Consider the following 18,170-nt stretch of genomic DNA (forward strand, 5'->3'; position numbering starts at 1 on the left):
ATATCATACATTATCTAATAAACTGCAATTAAAAAATACCAAATTAAAAAGAAAATATTTTCTTAGAATATGAAAATTTGACGTAAAATAATATTAAATCAATTTATACAAATAGTTTCTTGATTAGACTTACGATTAGATAAATTGTATTTTTTAAATAAACAATACATTTTTTTATATGTAATGTTAATTCAACCCCTAAAATAATTTGATATGCAAGAAGACATATTTAGATTATTTTTATATTATAAAACGATAATAAATTAATTGTCACATTATATTTAGCTATCGTTTTTCTCGGCATATTATTAAGATACGCGATTGTCTTGTTAATACTCGAGTGAAAAAAGATAGTATTTTTGCGAGATGCTCATTTTAAATTCCTTTTTGAAAAGGCGATTGCAATATCCAGAAATAATAATTTATTATGATTATTATAATTAACGATTAATCAATTTTCGCTAAACGACGCATAATAACTGTTTCGCGATAATATAAATTTTATTTGAAAATATTTAAAATATATATAACATATTTTATTAATTTTGTTTATATATCCTATACAAGATAAAAATTATATAATTCATTATTATTATTTTTTCCTATTAAATTTTTATTTTGTTCCAGAAAAAATTTTGCAAAATTTTAAGAAGAAGAAGAAAAAAAAAAATCGAAACAACAAAAGATAATTGTGTATCTTGACAATAATATGCCGAGAAAAACGCTAGCTAAATACAAAATGACAATTTTAATTTATTGTCTCAAAATATCAACATTTTATAATATAAAAATAAGCTGAATATTTTTTTTGTCTTTTTGCATATCAATAAATTAATTTTAGTCAACATTTGGTTAACATATATAAGAAGACTAAGACGTTTATTTAAAAAAATATAAAATTTATTTTAATAATTAAGAAACTATTTATATAAATTATTAATATTATTTTATGCTAAATAAGTTTCATATTCTGAGAAATCTTTTTTATAATTGAATTTTTTATATTACATTATTGTGATTTATTAAAATTAAAAGAAGAATTCTTGTTTCATATTATAGGAATATACATAATGTTATTTCTTCCGAAATGTGCAAGTTTAACGTAAAAATGATTATTATATATTAATTTAAAAATGTAAATAATAAAATATTCAATTCTTGTCCGAAATTATGAAGGACAAATTAATTTTCGGAAGTGATTTTTCTAGTATTATTAGCTCTCATATTGAAAAAATAATTTGACAATGAGAGAGAAAGAGAGAATCTCAGGATATAATTTTTGTCTTTTTAAAATGTATCATATAAATATATATAGGGCCGGTTGTTCCAACTCTTGATAAGTTTTGCCTGATAAGTAGCATATCTTTGTCTCCTTTTTTAGAACTTATCTGAAAAGAGACGAAAATATATGCTACCTGTCAGGTAAAACTTGCCGAGAAGTTGGAAAAATCAGATCATAAGTATTGAAATTTTCTAAAGTCTTATAATCAAGGGTTTTCAGAAATTTTCTACCCGCGATGCCGATAGCTAATTGGATAAATTTCTTGTCTGCACAACATGCAGCATTTCTAATAAATGACTAGCTTACATGCAAATTAGCACGAAAGACGCAAGTTTTCTACGCATGCGTGGTATTTATGCCTCCATTTGGCAATATGTATGTATTCGGGAATGTACTGTGGATAGAGAAGAATGAATGAGAGAACGGTGAAAAGCAACATAATTTTTTCTTTGATCGATCTGTGCAGCGTGTCGCCAAAATAGAAAATAGGAAGGAAAAATTGGAAAAAATCTTGTCAATATTTTCGCGCGCATTCTCAACTATTAGTAGTAAGGCAAGGACTTTAGCACGAGGTTATAAACTTTGTCAATTCGCTACTCGTGACTGCCTTCTAATATTTGTATCCACGATTAACATCTGGTTTTTCGAAGATTCTAATAGGGTCACCACCTGCCGTACGTTTGCATCCAACGCGTGACACATCATTCATCAATGATGATAAGTTGGCCGAGGAATTTTCTAAAGAATCCTATCGCACACGCGATTAGATCCGCTTGTAAACTTAGATATCCGAGTGAAAAGGTCGAAGTACATCGAGTGCGTGTCAAGCGCGTGTAAGCGCTCGTGGATGTATAGTGTACAAGAAAAACGTGGTCTCATACAAATCAAGGATGTAATGCTATTCTATTACGATGCTACAACGTACCTCTGGTTCACGTGAGAACGTCTGGTTTGTGGAATGTCTATGAGGTCGATCATTTATATGTATACAATGTCAACGCAACTAAGCATGCAAGACAAAAAAGATTTGGAGAAGTTCACCAAATATCTGGCTTTAAGAGCCGCCCAAATTATAGTGCAATCAAGATCAGGTCAGAAAGTCAATACTACATGTAAACCGGATTCTTCTGCTGGCGATTGGGTAAAAGTACTGTACCATACAATTTACTTGGTTTTATCCCACTGCTTTTTGTTAGGGTCTATTTTCATTTTTAAACAGACAAAATCAACTATATTTTATATAGAAATTATCTTTGGGATAAAACTAAAATATTGAATTAAACCAAATAAATTGAATGGTTCATATGAACATTCATAATTTTGTTTCTTAGTACTTGAAGAAGACTAAATATGTTTGTATTTGATTTTGTAGTTAATCTGGCAATAAAAGAACTACCTGAGGTCTCTGCTGATGCTAAGAGAGCACTTTGTGGAGAAATAGTAAGTTCATCTGTACCTCTCTGTATAGAAATTTCTCTGAAAACAGTAGAGGGTGACAAGATGGTTTTGGAAACTTGGAGTCTTGGTGTTTTGCCGGAGCAAAGCGATCCAACTGTGCGAGTAACATATACTGTGTATAATAGAATGGGAATTTTACTGAAGTCATTGCTTTCTGTGTCAAGAACTGCACCTGCTTACAAACTAAGCAGACGTCAAGGGCCTGATTCTTATACTATGTGCTATCGAATATATATGGGAGAGCCTCAGCTGCACAATTTAGGTATATTTAATTATTATTTAAGTTAGAAATTTTAAGGATTTTTTTTTCATATATTGTTTAAAATCATTTAGGTGATAATTATAAACATATGAGAGTGGGTCAATTATGTACTCCAGTGGGTACCATACATTTGTCAGTCTCTTACAGAACAAAAATGACCATATCACCCACTCATAAGGGACGAGATTCTATTATGCTTAAGAGCGATCATTTTCACTCAGACTTAAGTCCGCGCCATGCACGATATCAGTTAAGGTCAGTAAATAAAATTCTGAATATTATAATAAAATTCGCGTTAAAAATATTTAATTAAGAAATGTGTACATATGTATAATAATGTTTTATATATATAAATATCCAGCGAGGAAACATCAAAGTCTCTCAGCGATACTATCAAAGTTGGTGCATTTGTGATAAACAAGCCTGTAATTGTTAATGAAGAGGATCTTGTGATACCAGACGTACCATTCAGATCCTTACTGACACCCAAACAAACATCGCCTCCTCCACTATCTCTAATAGATCCTACAAAGACTGCAACAGCAGCTACAACTGATAGTAACAATGGAAATAATGAAAGACTCAATAACGATAATACGATTTCAAAATGCGCCTCTCAAAATGGATCTAGAAGGAGTAGTTGTTCAATGACTAGTGCCAACGATGATTTTATTATGGTAGATTTGGTAATTGATGCTCCTAATCCAAACACGATATCACAACTCATCGTATCATGTTTTACAATTTAAAATTTGCCTATTATAAGGTATATAAAGATATTTCGCCTAACTATATAAAAATATTTTACATTTAAAAATTTTTTAAAATATCTAGATATCATGTGTATATATTGCTGACCTATATCTCTAAATATACAGTATTGCAATTTTAATGGCAGCAATGTATATTTTATGTTATATAGTTTCAAGTTGTATATATATATACCAATTAAACCAAAGTCAAACATATTTTTCACATCAATACCAAATTTTTTAACTTCATTAGTCAATAGTGCTACAAAATAATAGGCAATTGCAGCTTTCTGCTAGATAAGCTTCCTAGATAATTTAATATTAGGAGAAAAAGTATTTTATATATACATATATTTGTAAAAACAGGTGAAATATTTTTAGAGAGCCTTATAATTTAGGTAAATTTCACACTGTATATGTGCACAAAATAAACTTTGAATATTATTATTGCAGAAAACTCCTTTTGCAGTCACGAACACTAATAGCGATGTTGGGGCGTTTTATCGCGAGTGTCAAAGTGCACCGCAATTGCAGGCCTTCATGGAAGAAAGAACGCTTGCAGAACAACTGGGAGATCTCACTAAACAATTGGAAACATTTGAGACCAATATGCAGCATTACGAGGACATTTTGACGTCATTATGTCAAACTGAAAATAATAATTAAGGCTGAACTCTGCTACTAGTTGGTTTAAAAACGCTAATTGTATACAAATCTATTGTATGCATATCTATTGTGTTAAAGTGGGTATATACATTAAGCGAATGAAAAACGCGAATGTTTGGACATTCATATTCATGTTTGTTTACTCGCTTTTTTGTTTTAAATTAGATTCGTTATTTGTTGCATAAAAAATATCGGATATAATAATCATTGTGTGAATTTTATTGTAATTCCTGATTTTGAAAAAAGAAGTAAATAGGAAATGTTGGATATTATTGATAACACAACGTAATAATACTATACGTATGTACGCGGTAATAAAATAATGTGTAAATTCGGAACACAGTGGCGAATAGCAAATATGTTATAGCACTATCCAAATTGTTTACAAATTTTTCTATGTATTATTTTACAAATGAATTAATTCTAAAAGATTGAACACTAGCAAATGTTCTATTCGTATTCGTCATAGCAAACACATCCTCCAGCTTTAAACACAAATTCGCATTCACTGTTTGCTTAGTGTATGTTCCATCTTTAGATATCGAAGCCTTTTTAATTGCCTTTGTCGTTTAAACGCGAGATAGTTAAAATTATTGAAAAAATTTTTTTTTACATTGAATTTTATGATTTGAAAAAATTCTGTACATACATTAATATAATATGTATCAAAAAAAATTTATAAAGTTTAGAAGTACATTAATCCTGCCTTCGATATCCTCTGAGTAAAACTCTGCTCATTCAAATTTTTTGCTATATATTATGTTGCAGAAAATATGTAATATAATTAATAAAGTACTAGTTGTGATAATTAATTACTTAATATAATTTATTGCTTGTATATAAAGTGTAAAATTATGCACTTGAATATTGTAAAATAAATATAAGTTGACTATGAAAAAATATATATTATTAATCCTACCACATACATAATAAAAAATTAACTTATTTAAATATATATATATATATATATATATATATGTATGTATATACGCGGTAATATATTTTTCAATTTTTACTCTAAATTGCAAATAGTACAGTTTGCTTCTAATTCAGATATTCTTTGAATGATCTTAATATTTTCACTTTTTATGCTTTTATGAGTTAATTCACATTATTAGGATATTATGAATAAAAATATACCAGTTTCAATCATATAAAGAGAATCTGATATACATATATGTCGATGTATCCTTTTCTCTCATTCCAATTTTATTCATCTCTCTTTCTCTTCCCCCTCTCTCATTAATCCTCTCCTTTTTCTCGCTCATTTACTAGACTGTAAACCCTCTCACTTGCTTTCCACAGCTGATTGTGATTGTAGCGCTTTACGGCGCAAGATCCAAGTCACCATCTTGTCAAAGGAAAGATATAGTGATATAGTAACTGGTGACCGATAGTAGATTTTCATTCTTTTGAAGGTCATACGCGGTTTACTTAAATTACAAAAATGAAACCTAAGGCAGATCTATTGACTGAATCTGCGTGGAAGCAATTGCAACAATATTTTGACAGCAATGGTTCGAAAATTAATATATATAACATGTTTCAACAGGATTCTAAACGTTTCGAGAAATTTAGGGATGTCATTACATCTTAAATATGACCTTGAAACGACCTTTTAAAAAGTGCTGTGAAAAAATATCTTGTATAATATATAGTTAGCAATATCTACTATACATAGAATTTTGTAGTAAGTACTAAAAAAGTTTTAAAAATTTTCTAAATATAATTCAAAAAATATTCTGAAATATAAAAACATATTGCAAACTCTAAGGGTATTATTTTTTATTTTATAAATGTTACTTTTTATGCTTTTACAAAGTAAATTTAGGAAAATTTATATATATATATGTAATGAATAAATCATTACTATGCTTTTTTGTTGAATCAGCTTGGAATTGTCTACACCGCAAGATGGACCTATTTTGTTAGATTATTCTAAAAACAGGATTAATGAAGAAGTACTTGGCTTATTATTCAATTTGGTATGAAATTTACTTACATAAAGTTACACTTTAATAATATTTTTAAATGTCATTTTAAAATCTCATTATATATTGCATCATTCTATAGGCTCGTGCACGAGAAGTAGAAGCTGCAAGAAATGCTATGTTTAATGGTGAAAAGATCAATTTCACAGAGAATAGAGCAGTTTTACACATTGCTTTGCGTAACAGAAACAATACACCAATATTAATAGATGGAAAGGATGTGATGCCTGATGTTAATGCAGTGTTAGAGCATATGAAAAATTTCACCAACGAGGTAAGATTTGTTTTATCTATAGATATATCTTGATATATATATATATATATATATATATATGTTTATTTGCAGATACTGACAAAAGAATGGAAAGGCTATACTGGTAAACCTATTGAAGATGTTGTTAATATTGGAATTGGTGGTTCTGATCTAGTAAGTTATATAAAAGTTGTTCTTGCAATATAATTTAAATAATTATATATTTGTATTTAAGATTTGATATTTATTTATATTTTAATAGGGTCCTCTTATGGTAACTGAAGCTTTAAAAGCCTATAGTATTGGACCGAGAGTTCACTTTGTTAGTAACATTGATGGTACTCATATAGTAGAAACTCTTAAAAAATTAAATCCAGAAACAACTTTATTTATAATAGCTTCAAAGACATTCACTACACAAGAAACTATAACTAATGCAACTACTGCCAAAGTGTGGCTTTTAAAAGCATTGAAAGATGTAAGTGCATAAAATAAGAAATTGAAATATTTATAATAATATGAAATATTAATAATATTTATATTATTATATATTCTATTTCATCACATCTAACATCTTCATATATATAAAATAGTTCATATTTTTATATACTTCAATTATTTAGGAAGCTGCAGTCGCCCGTCATTTTGTAGCATTGTCGACTAATGGACAAAAAGTTAAAGAATTTGGTATTGATGTAAAAAATATGTTTGGTTTTTGGGACTGGGTTGGCGGACGTTATTCATTATGGTCAGCTATTGGGTTATCAATTTGTTTGTCAATTGGTTTTGATAACTTTGAAAAACTTTTAAGTGGTGCTCATTTTATGGATCAACATTTTTGCACAGCACCATTGGAGAAAAATGTAAGTTATTATTACTGAATATAATAGAATAGAATACAAACTTTCAAGATTAATTGTTATAAACATAATAGTCTTAATAAATATATATCTGAAAGCTAACAGTAAAATTTTTCTCGATGATCTTAAAAATTAAAAATTATAATTATATAAATACATATGTCTACACATTTTTAATTAAAATTTTTAATTTTTAAAATTATCAGGAAAAATTTTACTAGCACAGATATATATATACATATTTATTAAGACTATTATGCCTGTTACAATTAATCTTCAAACTTTGTATTTTATTCTATATAAATAAAGAATTGTTTATTGAAATATATGTAAATATTAAATATTTAATTTAAAAAAAATTAATAAGATTGTAATGTCTTAAATTTTTAATGATTTATTTCAAACTTTTTTCAGGCACCTGTCATATTAGCCTTGCTTGGCATATGGTACCACAACTTTTATAAGGCAGAAACACATGCATTATTACCATATGATCAATATCTACACAGATTTGCAGCTTATTTCCAGCAAGGGGACATGGAAAGTAATGGGAAATATGTTACTCGTTCCGGAAAGACTGTAAATTATTCTACAGGTAGAGTATGTCTTATGATATATATAACGTAATGTAAATTGCACATTAATTTTAAAATCTTATTTTTAGGGCCAATTGTGTGGGGGGAACCAGGCACTAATGGCCAGCATGCATTCTATCAATTGTTGCACCAAGGTACAAAACTTGTGCCAGCAGATTTCATAATTCCTGTTCAAACTCAGAACCAGGTGAATAATTTTTTATAGTAATATTAGACTTATCTGTTATCCAAATGGTAAATGTTTGAAATTATTTGATTTCAAAAATATTGATTTAAAAAAAAAATGTTTAAATGGTTTCTTTTCTCAGCTTATCTCAATATCACTATATTCTTTTCATTAAGACTTTTTATTTGTTGCAGATTGCTCCGCATCATACGATTTTACTTGCTAACTTCTTTGCACAAACCGAAGCTTTAATGAAAGGCAAAAATGAGAATGAGGCTCGAACAGAATTGCAAAAATCAGGATTAAGTGCCGAACAAGTAGACTCAATATTACCACATAAGATATTTGAAGGAAACAGACCAACAAATAGCATTGTGGTAAAGAAATTAACACCTTTTGTTCTTGGTGCTTTAATTGGTAAATATGCCATTGTTATCGATACATGAAAATGTTGGTAAAGCATAGTAATTGACGAAATATATTTAATAAAATATATTTCGACAAATATATTTAATAAAAGAAACAAGTGTCGATATACAGACAAATTTACATATACATATTTTTATATTCAAAATCACCATTCTCGAAAATTATACAAACAAAAACATTTATATATTTTAATCAGTTTAATTCAGAAACACTTTTCTTACTAATTACCATGCTTTACCGGCTACTATTCTGTATATTACAGTATAATTGTGTATTTATACAGATACTGTAATTTTTATTTTTGTTTTCTTTGTAGCAATGTACGAGCATAAAATTTTTGTACAAGGAATCATCTGGGACATTAATTCATATGACCAATGGGGGTAAGAAAAACATTTTTCATACGACTTAAATTTTTTATCAATATATAGAATCGTTTTGCAATTAAAAAAAAAACATTTTTATACAGTGTGGAATTGGGGAAACAATTAGCTAAAGCGATTGAACCAGAGCTGACGAGCGCAGAAATTATCACAACGCACGATTCATCAACTAATGGCTTGATAGCATTTGCTAAACAGCATAAAGCCTAAATACCTATTTAGTGATGTTCTATTGTAAAATGTTTCAAATAAGTATAATCGAATAGCTCTATTCCAAGTTGCATCAGTTAATGTATATTAGAGTGTTTATGTAGTTGGTGAAAAAAAATTGTAAAAATAAATAAAAATATATAATTTTAGTTACTTCTAGTTAAGATTTTTGATCCCTCATAGGTAATTTTTCAACGTCTCTCAAAAATGCATTTCAATTATTTTCATAAAGGTCTTTAATTGAAATGAACAATTAAATCCCTAAATATTTATCAGAACTTATGATCAAGTAACTTGTCACTCCCTTCTACTCGTGTAAGTATAAATGTCATACATTTATTGTACATGTTCATTCATTTATTTCTTAAGATTTTCTTACAGGGCATGATAAAAAATTATCACAATCCCCAACATGGAGAAACAAGAATTTTTAGCCTATCTCTTTCCCTACGACTTGTCGATTTGTCAAATCAAAAATTCACTAAACTATCCAAATCAAAACAGCTGGTCATATTATTATTTATAATTAAATTATTAATGATTAACTTGCGATTAAAATTCATAGTTTTATACATACAATCATGAAAAAATCATCAATAAATTTTTCAATTTGTCTTTCAATATAAAGACAGAATATATTTGGCTTATTAAAGTTTTTTTATATAATAATGCAACGATTAAATAAGAAGATAAATTGCGGACAAATGAATAAATCAATAATAATAATATGGGATTTGAAAATTACCGCGTTATTATCGTGTTTGATAATTAACTCAACAATTTGATCAAATAAAGTTCCCTTTGCACGATGATTATACATATATAATATAATTATAATATCTTAATCTATCGTCCGCAATTTATTTTGAGATAACAGTTCTACAATATACAGTCTATACAATCTACAGTCTACAATCTATAGTCTACAATTTACAGTCTATAATATACACTATGTTTCTACAATCAAATATGTACGAATCTATCTAATAATAAAATTAGCACTCACCAACCGATGCGCAGCAGCGGAGTTAATAACGAAACTACGTTGCTATCTGTAACATGCAAATAAAATTTAAATTGTAGAAGCGGTCACACAAAAATTAATATTTTAAAAATTATTATTATTATCTCTATTATTATATTACCTCTAATATTTCAGAAAATTATTATTATTATCTCTAATAAACAAAAATAAATACTCACCCTAGGGTTGCTCCGCTGGCGCCCGATGTAACTTCCAGAGTTCCTTCGTCTCCTATGGTTTAAAGCTCTCCAGTTCTCCTAAAGCTCTTCAGCAAGTTCATCTGTAACATATAAATTAAATCTAAATTGAGACAGCGTCAAAAAATAATTAATAGACAATACTGAAGGAGAGCTCCGTCCTCTTTAATTTTGTTGAAACTACAATATTGTTTATTTTATAATTTACAAATTTATGTTTTACGTATAAAAATACACAATATTATAAACGTGTTATATTGATTTTATCTTAAAATCCAATCAATACTTAAACGTATATTTTTTTAACACTTTATCAATAAATAATAAAATATTTCGACTCACATTTCGATTATTTTCTTCTCCAATCTCGACGTACTCCAGGTTCCTTGCCGTAACTATTTTTTCTCCTAGAAGCTTTGAAACACTTGCACTCGCGTTACTTTTTTTCGTTTGCGACGCGCGGCGACGCCCGGGTTTTAATATCACATTTTCGACGTATTAAAACGCGAGAATCGCGAGAGCTTATTCCCGCGCGAAAACTGATGCTCCGTTTTGGCGTCGCCGTTTTTTTTCAAGAGCCATTGATCGAAGGACCTTCTCGAACAACGATGCAGCGACTTCCTTCGCGACGCACTGAGGAGTTGCCGATATTCCTAAATTAGCTCTACATTTAAATATGTATTGTTTCACTGAAATGACGACGAAGAAATCGCGGAAATCGCGCAGAATATTTATGATTAGCGAAAAATATCATTAAAAAATATATCACAAAGAATCAATAATAAATTTACTGATTTGTGCTTTTAAATTTAAAGAGAGATTATTCGGTACACTAAATTTCTTATTTACTATAGAGTAATTTAATAATTGAATAAAAAGATAAATCATTAATAAATAAATAAATTATCAACAATGAATTTAATGGAAAATAATCGCGCAATTGCTGTGTTCGATAACCAATTCGCAATGATTTGATCAAATAAAGTTTCCTTTGTACGATGATTAATCACAATCATCTGTTATCCGCTCTTCATGAGATAATCTACAATCTACAATCAACACTCTACATTCTACAATCTACAATCTGCACTCTATGTCTCTATACAATCAAATATCTATGAAACCGTTATCTCACAATATAAAATATCCAGCACTAACCAACCGATGCGCAGCAGCGGAGTTTACTACGAAGCTACGTTGTTCTGTAACATACAAATAAAATTTAAATTGTAAAAGAGGTCACACAGTAATTATATTTTTGAAAATTATTATTATTATTACTTCTACAATAAAAAATTATTAAATTAATAAATATTTATTTCCATATTACCTAATATATCATTTATTTGAAACAAATAAATATTTATCTGTTTTGAAAAGAATTTTCTTATATCAAATAAATATTTTTCGCACGAAATCAATATTATTAGTTTCAAATAAATGATTTATTAATATTGAAATAAATATTTTAGCGAATTTCATACATTATTTCAGTGTAATAAATAAAAATAAATATTCACCTCAGGGTTGCTCCGCTGGTGCCTGATGTTCTTCCCAAACTTCCTTCCTTCTTCTCCTCCTAAAGTTGTTAAAATCATCAGCAATAGTGATCTGTAAAATAAAATTTAAATTAAGGTAGTGTCTAAAATAATACTACGAAAGGAGAGCTCTGTCCTCTTCGATTTTACCGAAATTTTAAAATATTACGTGTATTTTTTTGCGTAAAACACGAATATCTAAATTAAAATTGTCGCTCTCAAGTAGACAAAAAATTACAATAGTCTCTCTGCACCCCCCTTCAGGAGCCGAATTTTAATTTACAGATTTGTGTTTTACGCAGAAATATACATAATATTGTAACATGCTATATTAAATTTATCTTAACACAAAATTCGATCAGTACTTTAGGCGTATATTTTTCTATCGCTTTAGCAATAAATAATGAAATATATTTCGACTCACATTTCGATTATTTTTCTTCTACGGTTTAAGCGTACTCCAGATTCTTCGGCTATTTTTCCTCCTTGTAGAAGCTTCGATGGAAACACTGCACTCGCGCGTTTTTTTTTTTTTCGTTCGCGATACTGGATTTTATTTATCACATTTTCGACGATTTTGATAAAACACGAGAATCGAGTAAAATTTATTCGCACGCGATTAAGACTGCGTCTGGAAACATATCCGAGTACATTCTCTCTCTGTTTTTATGTAACTTCTCTCTCAGTGATATAGAATGAGAGGGAATATGCACTCGAGTGACGCTTCCGAATGCAGCTTAAAGCTGATGTTCCGTTATCGCCGCTTTAATCAAGGCCACTTCTCGAAGGGCCTTATCGAACTTCAATGCAGCGACTTCCCCTGCGACACGTTCGGAAATCGCCGATATTTCAGAATTGTTCACCGGTCTTCACTATTTTATGTGTCTGAATAATATTCGACAACGATTTTTGCGAGAAAGGAGTACGGAGCAACGTACGATAGTTGAGAATTTGTGGATTATAACAAGGCGACGCGACAATTGTAACCGACGCCTGCGATACTTTTGCGAAAATTTCGAGTCAATTCGTCGCGAACGATACTTCCGCATGATGATGCCAAAGCACGACCGGAAACGCGCCCGTTTAGAATATCCTCGACAACGCCTTAAAACTCAGAAAACTATCGTGTCGAAAGCGCCCGGTAAGTCTCGCGATTTTCCCAAGGAAACTTGCGCACGCAAAGTAATGGCGTTTCGAGCCGGAGCTGAAGTCCCGAGTGAAGTCGCTCACTGTCGGAGGAATGAAGCCGAGTGAGCTTCCCGATTCCCGGCCGACTCAATCGATCTCGCGCGCGCGATCGCGATCGCGATGTTGGTAGACGCGACAGAATCGGATTTATACGATAATTAACACGAATCGAAAACCCTAATTCATATTCGCAGTCGTACTTACTCAAGCCGGACCAGCAATCAGCAACGAACTCGAATCTTAACCGTTGATCACGAACGATGAGAAAGTGTGTAGATGGCAGCAGCATTCTAAGATTGTCTTCGGAAGTGAAGTCAGCTATGGTCTAGTCTCGGTCGCCGATTGGTCGGTTGACTTCGGCCGACCAATCAGCGATCGAGAATCGTTTCGCTCTGATGGGTCAAGAGGGCGCTGCACCTTAGACTTTAGCTGAATACATTTCCGAACACAATCTAGAATGCTGCTGCCATCTGGTTCATTTTCTCATCACTCTCGACTAACGTTTTACGCGCTCTTTGTCGGTCCGCAAGTGTGAGTATTAATTGTCTTTACACCGTTAATTATCGTATAAATCCGATCGCGTCGCGTGTCCCCACATCGTGATCGCGATCGTACGCGCGAAATTGACTTCGTCGGCCAGGAATCTCACTCAACATTTGTTGTGTGACTTTCACGTCTCCGACTCGAGTCGCTGAAAGTTGGTGAAAAATACGAACGCGTGTAATATAGTACTAATTAGCGTCTTTACGTCGTATTAATTATCGTCGTCATTATCATCGTAATATAAATCTGATCGCGTGGCGTGAATCGACATCGTGATCGCGATTACCCGGGCGAGATTGATTTCGTCGGCTGGGAACGGAAAGATCTCTCAACGTTCGCTCCACGCGACCGTAGTATCGCGACCTTGCTTGGCGTGACGTCACAGATCCTGCTCGAGGCGCCGAAAATTCGCGCTCGCGAATTATCGCGCGCCTTTCGACGCGAATATTTCCGAATTTTTCAACTTTGTCGAGCGAGTATTTGCGTGTTTTCGGTTGTACTTTAGCATCATTGTGTCGAAATATTGTTATGAGACGAATTAGATTGTAATTGTCACAAAAATTGCAGGTCGACTACGAGAACAAAATGCATGGAAAATGTGCTGGTTAAAATCTGGACGTCGTCGCAAACGAAAAAATTACACGAGTGCACAAATGTTCCTGGCTGAAAGGTTGGTTTCTTCCAAGAAAAATGATGTCAGTGAAAAATTTGAGGTACGCCGAGAAAGATCGGAAAAGAAGAATAATCGAAATGTGAGTCGAAATATATATCTCATTATTTATTGATAAAACGATAGAAAAATATATGCCTAAAGTATTGATCGAATTTCAAGATAAATTCAATATAGCACATTACAATATTATGTATTTTTTTGTAAAACATGAATCTGTAAATTAAAATCCGGCTTCTAAAGGGGAGGGGGGAGGAGAAAAGGGACTATTGTAATTTTTTGTCTACTTGAGGGGAGGGACTTTGTAACTTTTTCTCTATACTTGAGAGCGACAATTTTAATTTACATATTCGTGTTTTACGCACAAAAATACACACAATATTTTAAAATTTCGGCAAAATCAAAGAGGACAGAGCTCTCCTTTAGTATTACTTATATTAATATTTATTATAGACACTATGCCTTAATTTAAATTTTATTTTACAGATCACCGTTGCTGAGGATCTTTACAACTTAGGAGGAGGAGGAAAGAAATCTGGGAGGAACATATATATACATCAGGCACCGGCGGAGCAACCCTGGGGTAAATATTTATTTTTATTTATTACAATGAAATAATGTATTAAATTCAAATAAATATTTATTTCAATATTAATAAATTATTTATTTGAAACTAATAAAATATTGATTTTGTGTAAAAAACATGTATGATATAAGAAAATTTTTTTCAAAACAGATAAATACTTATATTTTTCAAATAAATGATATATTAGGCAGTATGGAAATAAATATTTATTAATTTAATAATTTTTTATTGTAGAAGTAATAATAATAATAATTTTCAAAAATATAATTACTGTGTGACCTCTTTTACAATTTAAATTTTATTTGTATGTTACAGAACAACGTAGCTTCGTAGTAAACTCCGCTGCTGCGCATCGGTTGGTTAGTGCTGGATATTTTATATTGTGAGATAACGGTTTCATAGATATTTGATTGTATAGAGACATAGAGTGCAGATTGTAGATTGTAGAATGTAGAGTGTTGATTGTAGATTGTAGATTATCTCATGAAGAGCGGATAACAGATGATTGTGATTAATCATCGTACAAAGGAAACTTTATTTGATCAAATCATTGCGAATTGGTTATCGAACACAGCAATTGCGCGATTATTTTCCATTAAATTCATTGTTGATAATTTATTTATTTATTAATGATTTATATTGAATTACTCTATAGTAAATAAGACATTTAGTGTACCGAATAATCTCTCTTTAAATTTAAAGACAGAAATTAATAAATTTATTAATGATTTTTCGTGAAAAATTTTTTAATGATTCTTTGCTAATATAGTAAATTCTGCGCGATTTCCGCGATTTCTTCGTCATTTCAGCAAAACATATATTCTAGTGGCCAATTTAGGAATATCAGCGACCCCTGAGTGCGTCGCGGGGTGAGTCGCCGCATCGTCGTTCGATAAAGTCTTCCGATAAGTGAACCTTGAAGAAAAACGGCGATGCCAAAACGGAGCATCGGTTTTCGCGCGCGAATATGCTCTCGCGATTCTCGCGTTTTACCAAAATACATACGTCGAAAATGTGATATTAAAATCCGGGCGTCGCCGCGCGTTGTGAACGAAAAAAAGTAACGCGAGTGCAAGTGTTTCGAAACTTCTACGAGGAGAAAAAATAGTTGCGACGAGGAATTCGGAGTACACCGAGACTGGAGAAGAAAAATAATCGAAATGTGAGTCAAAATATTTCATTATTTATATTGATAAAGTGATAAAAAAATATGCGCCTAAGTATTGATCGGATTTTAAGATAAATTCAATATAGCACGTTTACAATATTATGTATTTTTGTACGTATAAAACACGAATCTGTAAATTATAAAATACACAACATTGTAGTTTCGACAAAATTAAAGAGGACGGAGCTTTCCTTCAGTATTACCTATTAATTATTTTTTGACGCTGTCTTAATTTGGATTTAATTTATATGTTACAGATATACTTGCTCTGAAGAGCTTTAGGAGAATTGGAAAGCTGTAAATCTTAAAAGGCGAAGGAAATCTGGGAGGGACATCGGGCGCCAGCGGAGCAACCCTGGGGTGAGTATTTATTTTTGTTTATTAGAGATAATAATAATTTTTTAAAATATTAGAGGTAATAATAATAATTTTTAAAATATTAATTTTTGTGTGATCGCTTCTACAATTTAAATTTTATTTGCATGTTACAGATAGCAACGTAGTTTTGTTATTAACTCCGCTGCTGCGCATCGGTTGGTGAGTGCTAATTTTATTATTAGATAGATTTGTACATATTTGATTGTAGAAACATAGTGTATATTATAGACTGTAAATTATAGACTATAGATTGTAGACTGTAGATTGTATAGACTGTATGTTGTAGAACCGTTATCTCAAAATAAATTGCGGACGACAGATTAAGATATTATAATTATAATATATATGTATAATCATCGTGCAAAGGAAACTTTATTTGATCAAATTGTTGAGTTAATTATCAAACACGATAATAACGCGGTAATTTTCAAATCCCATATTATTATTATTGATTTATTCATTTGTCCGCAATTTATCTTCTTATTTAATCGTTGCATTATTATATAAAAAAACTTTAATGTGCCAAATATATTCTGTCTTTATATTGAAAGACAAATTGAAAAATTTATTGATGATTTTTTCATGACTGTATGTATAAAACTATGAATTTTAATCGCAAGTTAATCATTAATAATTTAATTATAAATAATAATATGATCAGCTGTTCTGATTTGGATTTAGTGAATTTTTGATTTGACAAATCGACAAGTGTTAGGGAAAGAGATAGGCTAAGAAAGATATTTTTGCTTCTTCATATTGAGGATTGTGATAAAAATTTTTATCATACCCCATAAAAAAATCTTAAGAAATAAATGAATACATATGAACAATATGTCTATGACACACACACATATATATTAGAAGAGGAGGTTACATACAAGTTACTTAATTATTCGTTTTGATAAATATTTAGATGATTAATTAATCATTCCAATTAAGCATCTTAAGAAGAATGACTAAATCTTATATTATATATTTAAAATTGAAAGATAAAAATATCTTTCTTTATTTCTGCTCAATGAAAGTTATTTAATTTATTATTATTACATTTTCTACTTTTTATTATTTTATATTATATATTTTTTGTATATATTACATTATATTTATATGTATGTATATAATATATATAAAATTTAAAATAATAAAAAAGTAGAAAATATAATGATAATTAATTAAATAATTTTTTTATCGAGCAGATATAAGAAAATATTTTTTATCCTTCAATTTTAAATATAATATTAAATTTAACAATTTTCTTAAAGTTTTTAATTGGAATAATTAATTAACCATCTAATTATTTGTCAGTACTTATATAATTATATTTAACTTATAATTAAGAGTAACTATATATATATACGTACATATTTATATATTTATATATTTATATATTTATATACATATTTATATATAGTTATTCTTAATTATAACAATAAGTTACTTACTTATAAGTATTGATAAACATTTAGATAGTTAATTAATCATTCCAAATAAAAACTTTAAGAAGAATTACTACATGCAATATTATATGTAAAATTGAAAGATAAACAAATTTCTCTTTATATCTGCTGAA

At 29.9% G+C, this 18,170-nt stretch overlaps 3 protein-coding genes and 2 long non-coding RNA genes across 5 annotated transcripts; 3 read left to right on the top strand and 2 right to left on the bottom strand.

The window, feature by feature from the left end:
• The first annotated feature begins 1,647 nt into the window (after nt 1–1,647).
• Nucleotides 1,648–5,232, top strand: Atg13 (Autophagy-related 13). The gene is made up of 5 exons (XM_085482922.1): nt 1,648–2,553; nt 2,631–3,002; nt 3,074–3,257; nt 3,364–3,688; nt 4,208–5,232. Exons 1-5 carry the CDS (start codon nt 2,241–2,243, stop codon nt 4,418–4,420), a joined length of 1,407 nt encoding a protein of 468 aa, XP_085339048.1. The 5' UTR covers nt 1,648–2,240; the 3' UTR covers nt 4,421–5,232.
• Nucleotides 5,233–5,713: 481 nt separating this feature from the next.
• On the top strand, nt 5,714–9,461 carry Pgi (glucose-6-phosphate isomerase). Its single transcript, XM_085482851.1, has 11 exons — nt 5,714–5,996; nt 6,310–6,405; nt 6,494–6,685; nt 6,758–6,838; nt 6,927–7,142; nt 7,288–7,527; nt 7,939–8,119; nt 8,189–8,307; nt 8,481–8,703; nt 9,032–9,098; nt 9,185–9,461. The coding sequence occupies exons 1-11, from the start codon at nt 5,868–5,870 to the stop codon at nt 9,306–9,308; spliced, it is 1,668 nt and encodes a 555-aa protein (XP_085338977.1). The 5' UTR covers nt 5,714–5,867; the 3' UTR covers nt 9,309–9,461.
• Nucleotides 9,462–10,269: 808 nt separating this feature from the next.
• On the bottom strand, nt 10,270–11,361 carry LOC114931807 (uncharacterized). Its single transcript, XR_003819759.1, has 3 exons — nt 10,872–11,361; nt 10,512–10,612; nt 10,270–10,360 (listed from the first exon to the last, which is right to left on the bottom strand). It is a non-coding gene; the product is annotated as an uncharacterized LOC114931807 (long non-coding RNA).
• A 7-nt stretch (nt 11,362–11,368) lies between these two features.
• On the bottom strand, nt 11,369–12,768 carry LOC114931809 (uncharacterized). Its single transcript, XR_003819760.2, has 3 exons — nt 12,492–12,768; nt 12,050–12,140; nt 11,369–11,731 (listed from the first exon to the last, which is right to left on the bottom strand). It is a non-coding gene; the product is annotated as an uncharacterized LOC114931809 (long non-coding RNA).
• Nucleotides 12,769–13,756: 988 nt separating this feature from the next.
• On the top strand, nt 13,757–17,468 carry LOC114931811 (uncharacterized). The gene is made up of 6 exons (XM_029303962.2): nt 13,757–13,786; nt 14,366–14,550; nt 14,955–15,051; nt 15,370–16,216; nt 16,480–16,582; nt 16,714–17,468. Exons 2-4 carry the CDS (start codon nt 14,395–14,397, stop codon nt 15,438–15,440), a joined length of 324 nt encoding a protein of 107 aa, XP_029159795.2. The 5' UTR covers nt 13,757–13,786; nt 14,366–14,394; the 3' UTR covers nt 15,441–16,216; nt 16,480–16,582; nt 16,714–17,468.
• The last annotated feature ends 702 nt before the right edge of the window (nt 17,469–18,170 follow it).

The sequence above is a fragment of the Nylanderia fulva genome, unplaced genomic scaffold, assembly GCF_048542155.1.
Source record: "Nylanderia fulva isolate GAGA-0341 unplaced genomic scaffold, ASM4854215v1 Scaffold22, whole genome shotgun sequence".
Classification (NCBI taxonomy): Eukaryota; Metazoa; Arthropoda; class Insecta; order Hymenoptera; family Formicidae; genus Nylanderia; species Nylanderia fulva.

Excerpts from the sequence above, each read along its gene's own strand:
- Atg13 (XM_085482922.1), top strand. The coding sequence starts at position 2,241 with ATGTCTATGAGGTCGATCATTTATATGTATACAATGTCAACGCAACTA. Across the intron at positions 3,003-3,073 it reads GCCTCAGCTGCACAATTTAG|GTGATAATTATAAACATATG; the intron begins GTATATTTAATT and ends AAAATCATTTAG. Across the intron at positions 3,689-4,207 it reads ATTTTATTATGGTAGATTTG|AAAACTCCTTTTGCAGTCAC; the intron begins GTAATTGATGCT and ends TTATTATTGCAG.
- Pgi (XM_085482851.1), top strand. The coding sequence starts at position 5,868 with ATGAAACCTAAGGCAGATCTATTGACTGAATCTGCGTGGAAGCAATTG. Across the intron at positions 6,406-6,493 it reads TTGGCTTATTATTCAATTTG|GCTCGTGCACGAGAAGTAGA; the intron begins GTATGAAATTTA and ends ATCATTCTATAG. Across the intron at positions 8,120-8,188 it reads GACTGTAAATTATTCTACAG|GGCCAATTGTGTGGGGGGAA; the intron begins GTAGAGTATGTC and ends TCTTATTTTTAG.
- LOC114931811 (XM_029303962.2), top strand. The coding sequence starts at position 14,395 with ATGTGCTGGTTAAAATCTGGACGTCGTCGCAAACGAAAAAATTACACG. Across the intron at positions 14,551-14,954 it reads AAAAGAAGAATAATCGAAAT|ATCACCGTTGCTGAGGATCT; the intron begins GTGAGTCGAAAT and ends TTTATTTTACAG. Across the intron at positions 15,052-15,369 it reads ACCGGCGGAGCAACCCTGGG|AACAACGTAGCTTCGTAGTA; the intron begins GTAAATATTTAT and ends TGTATGTTACAG.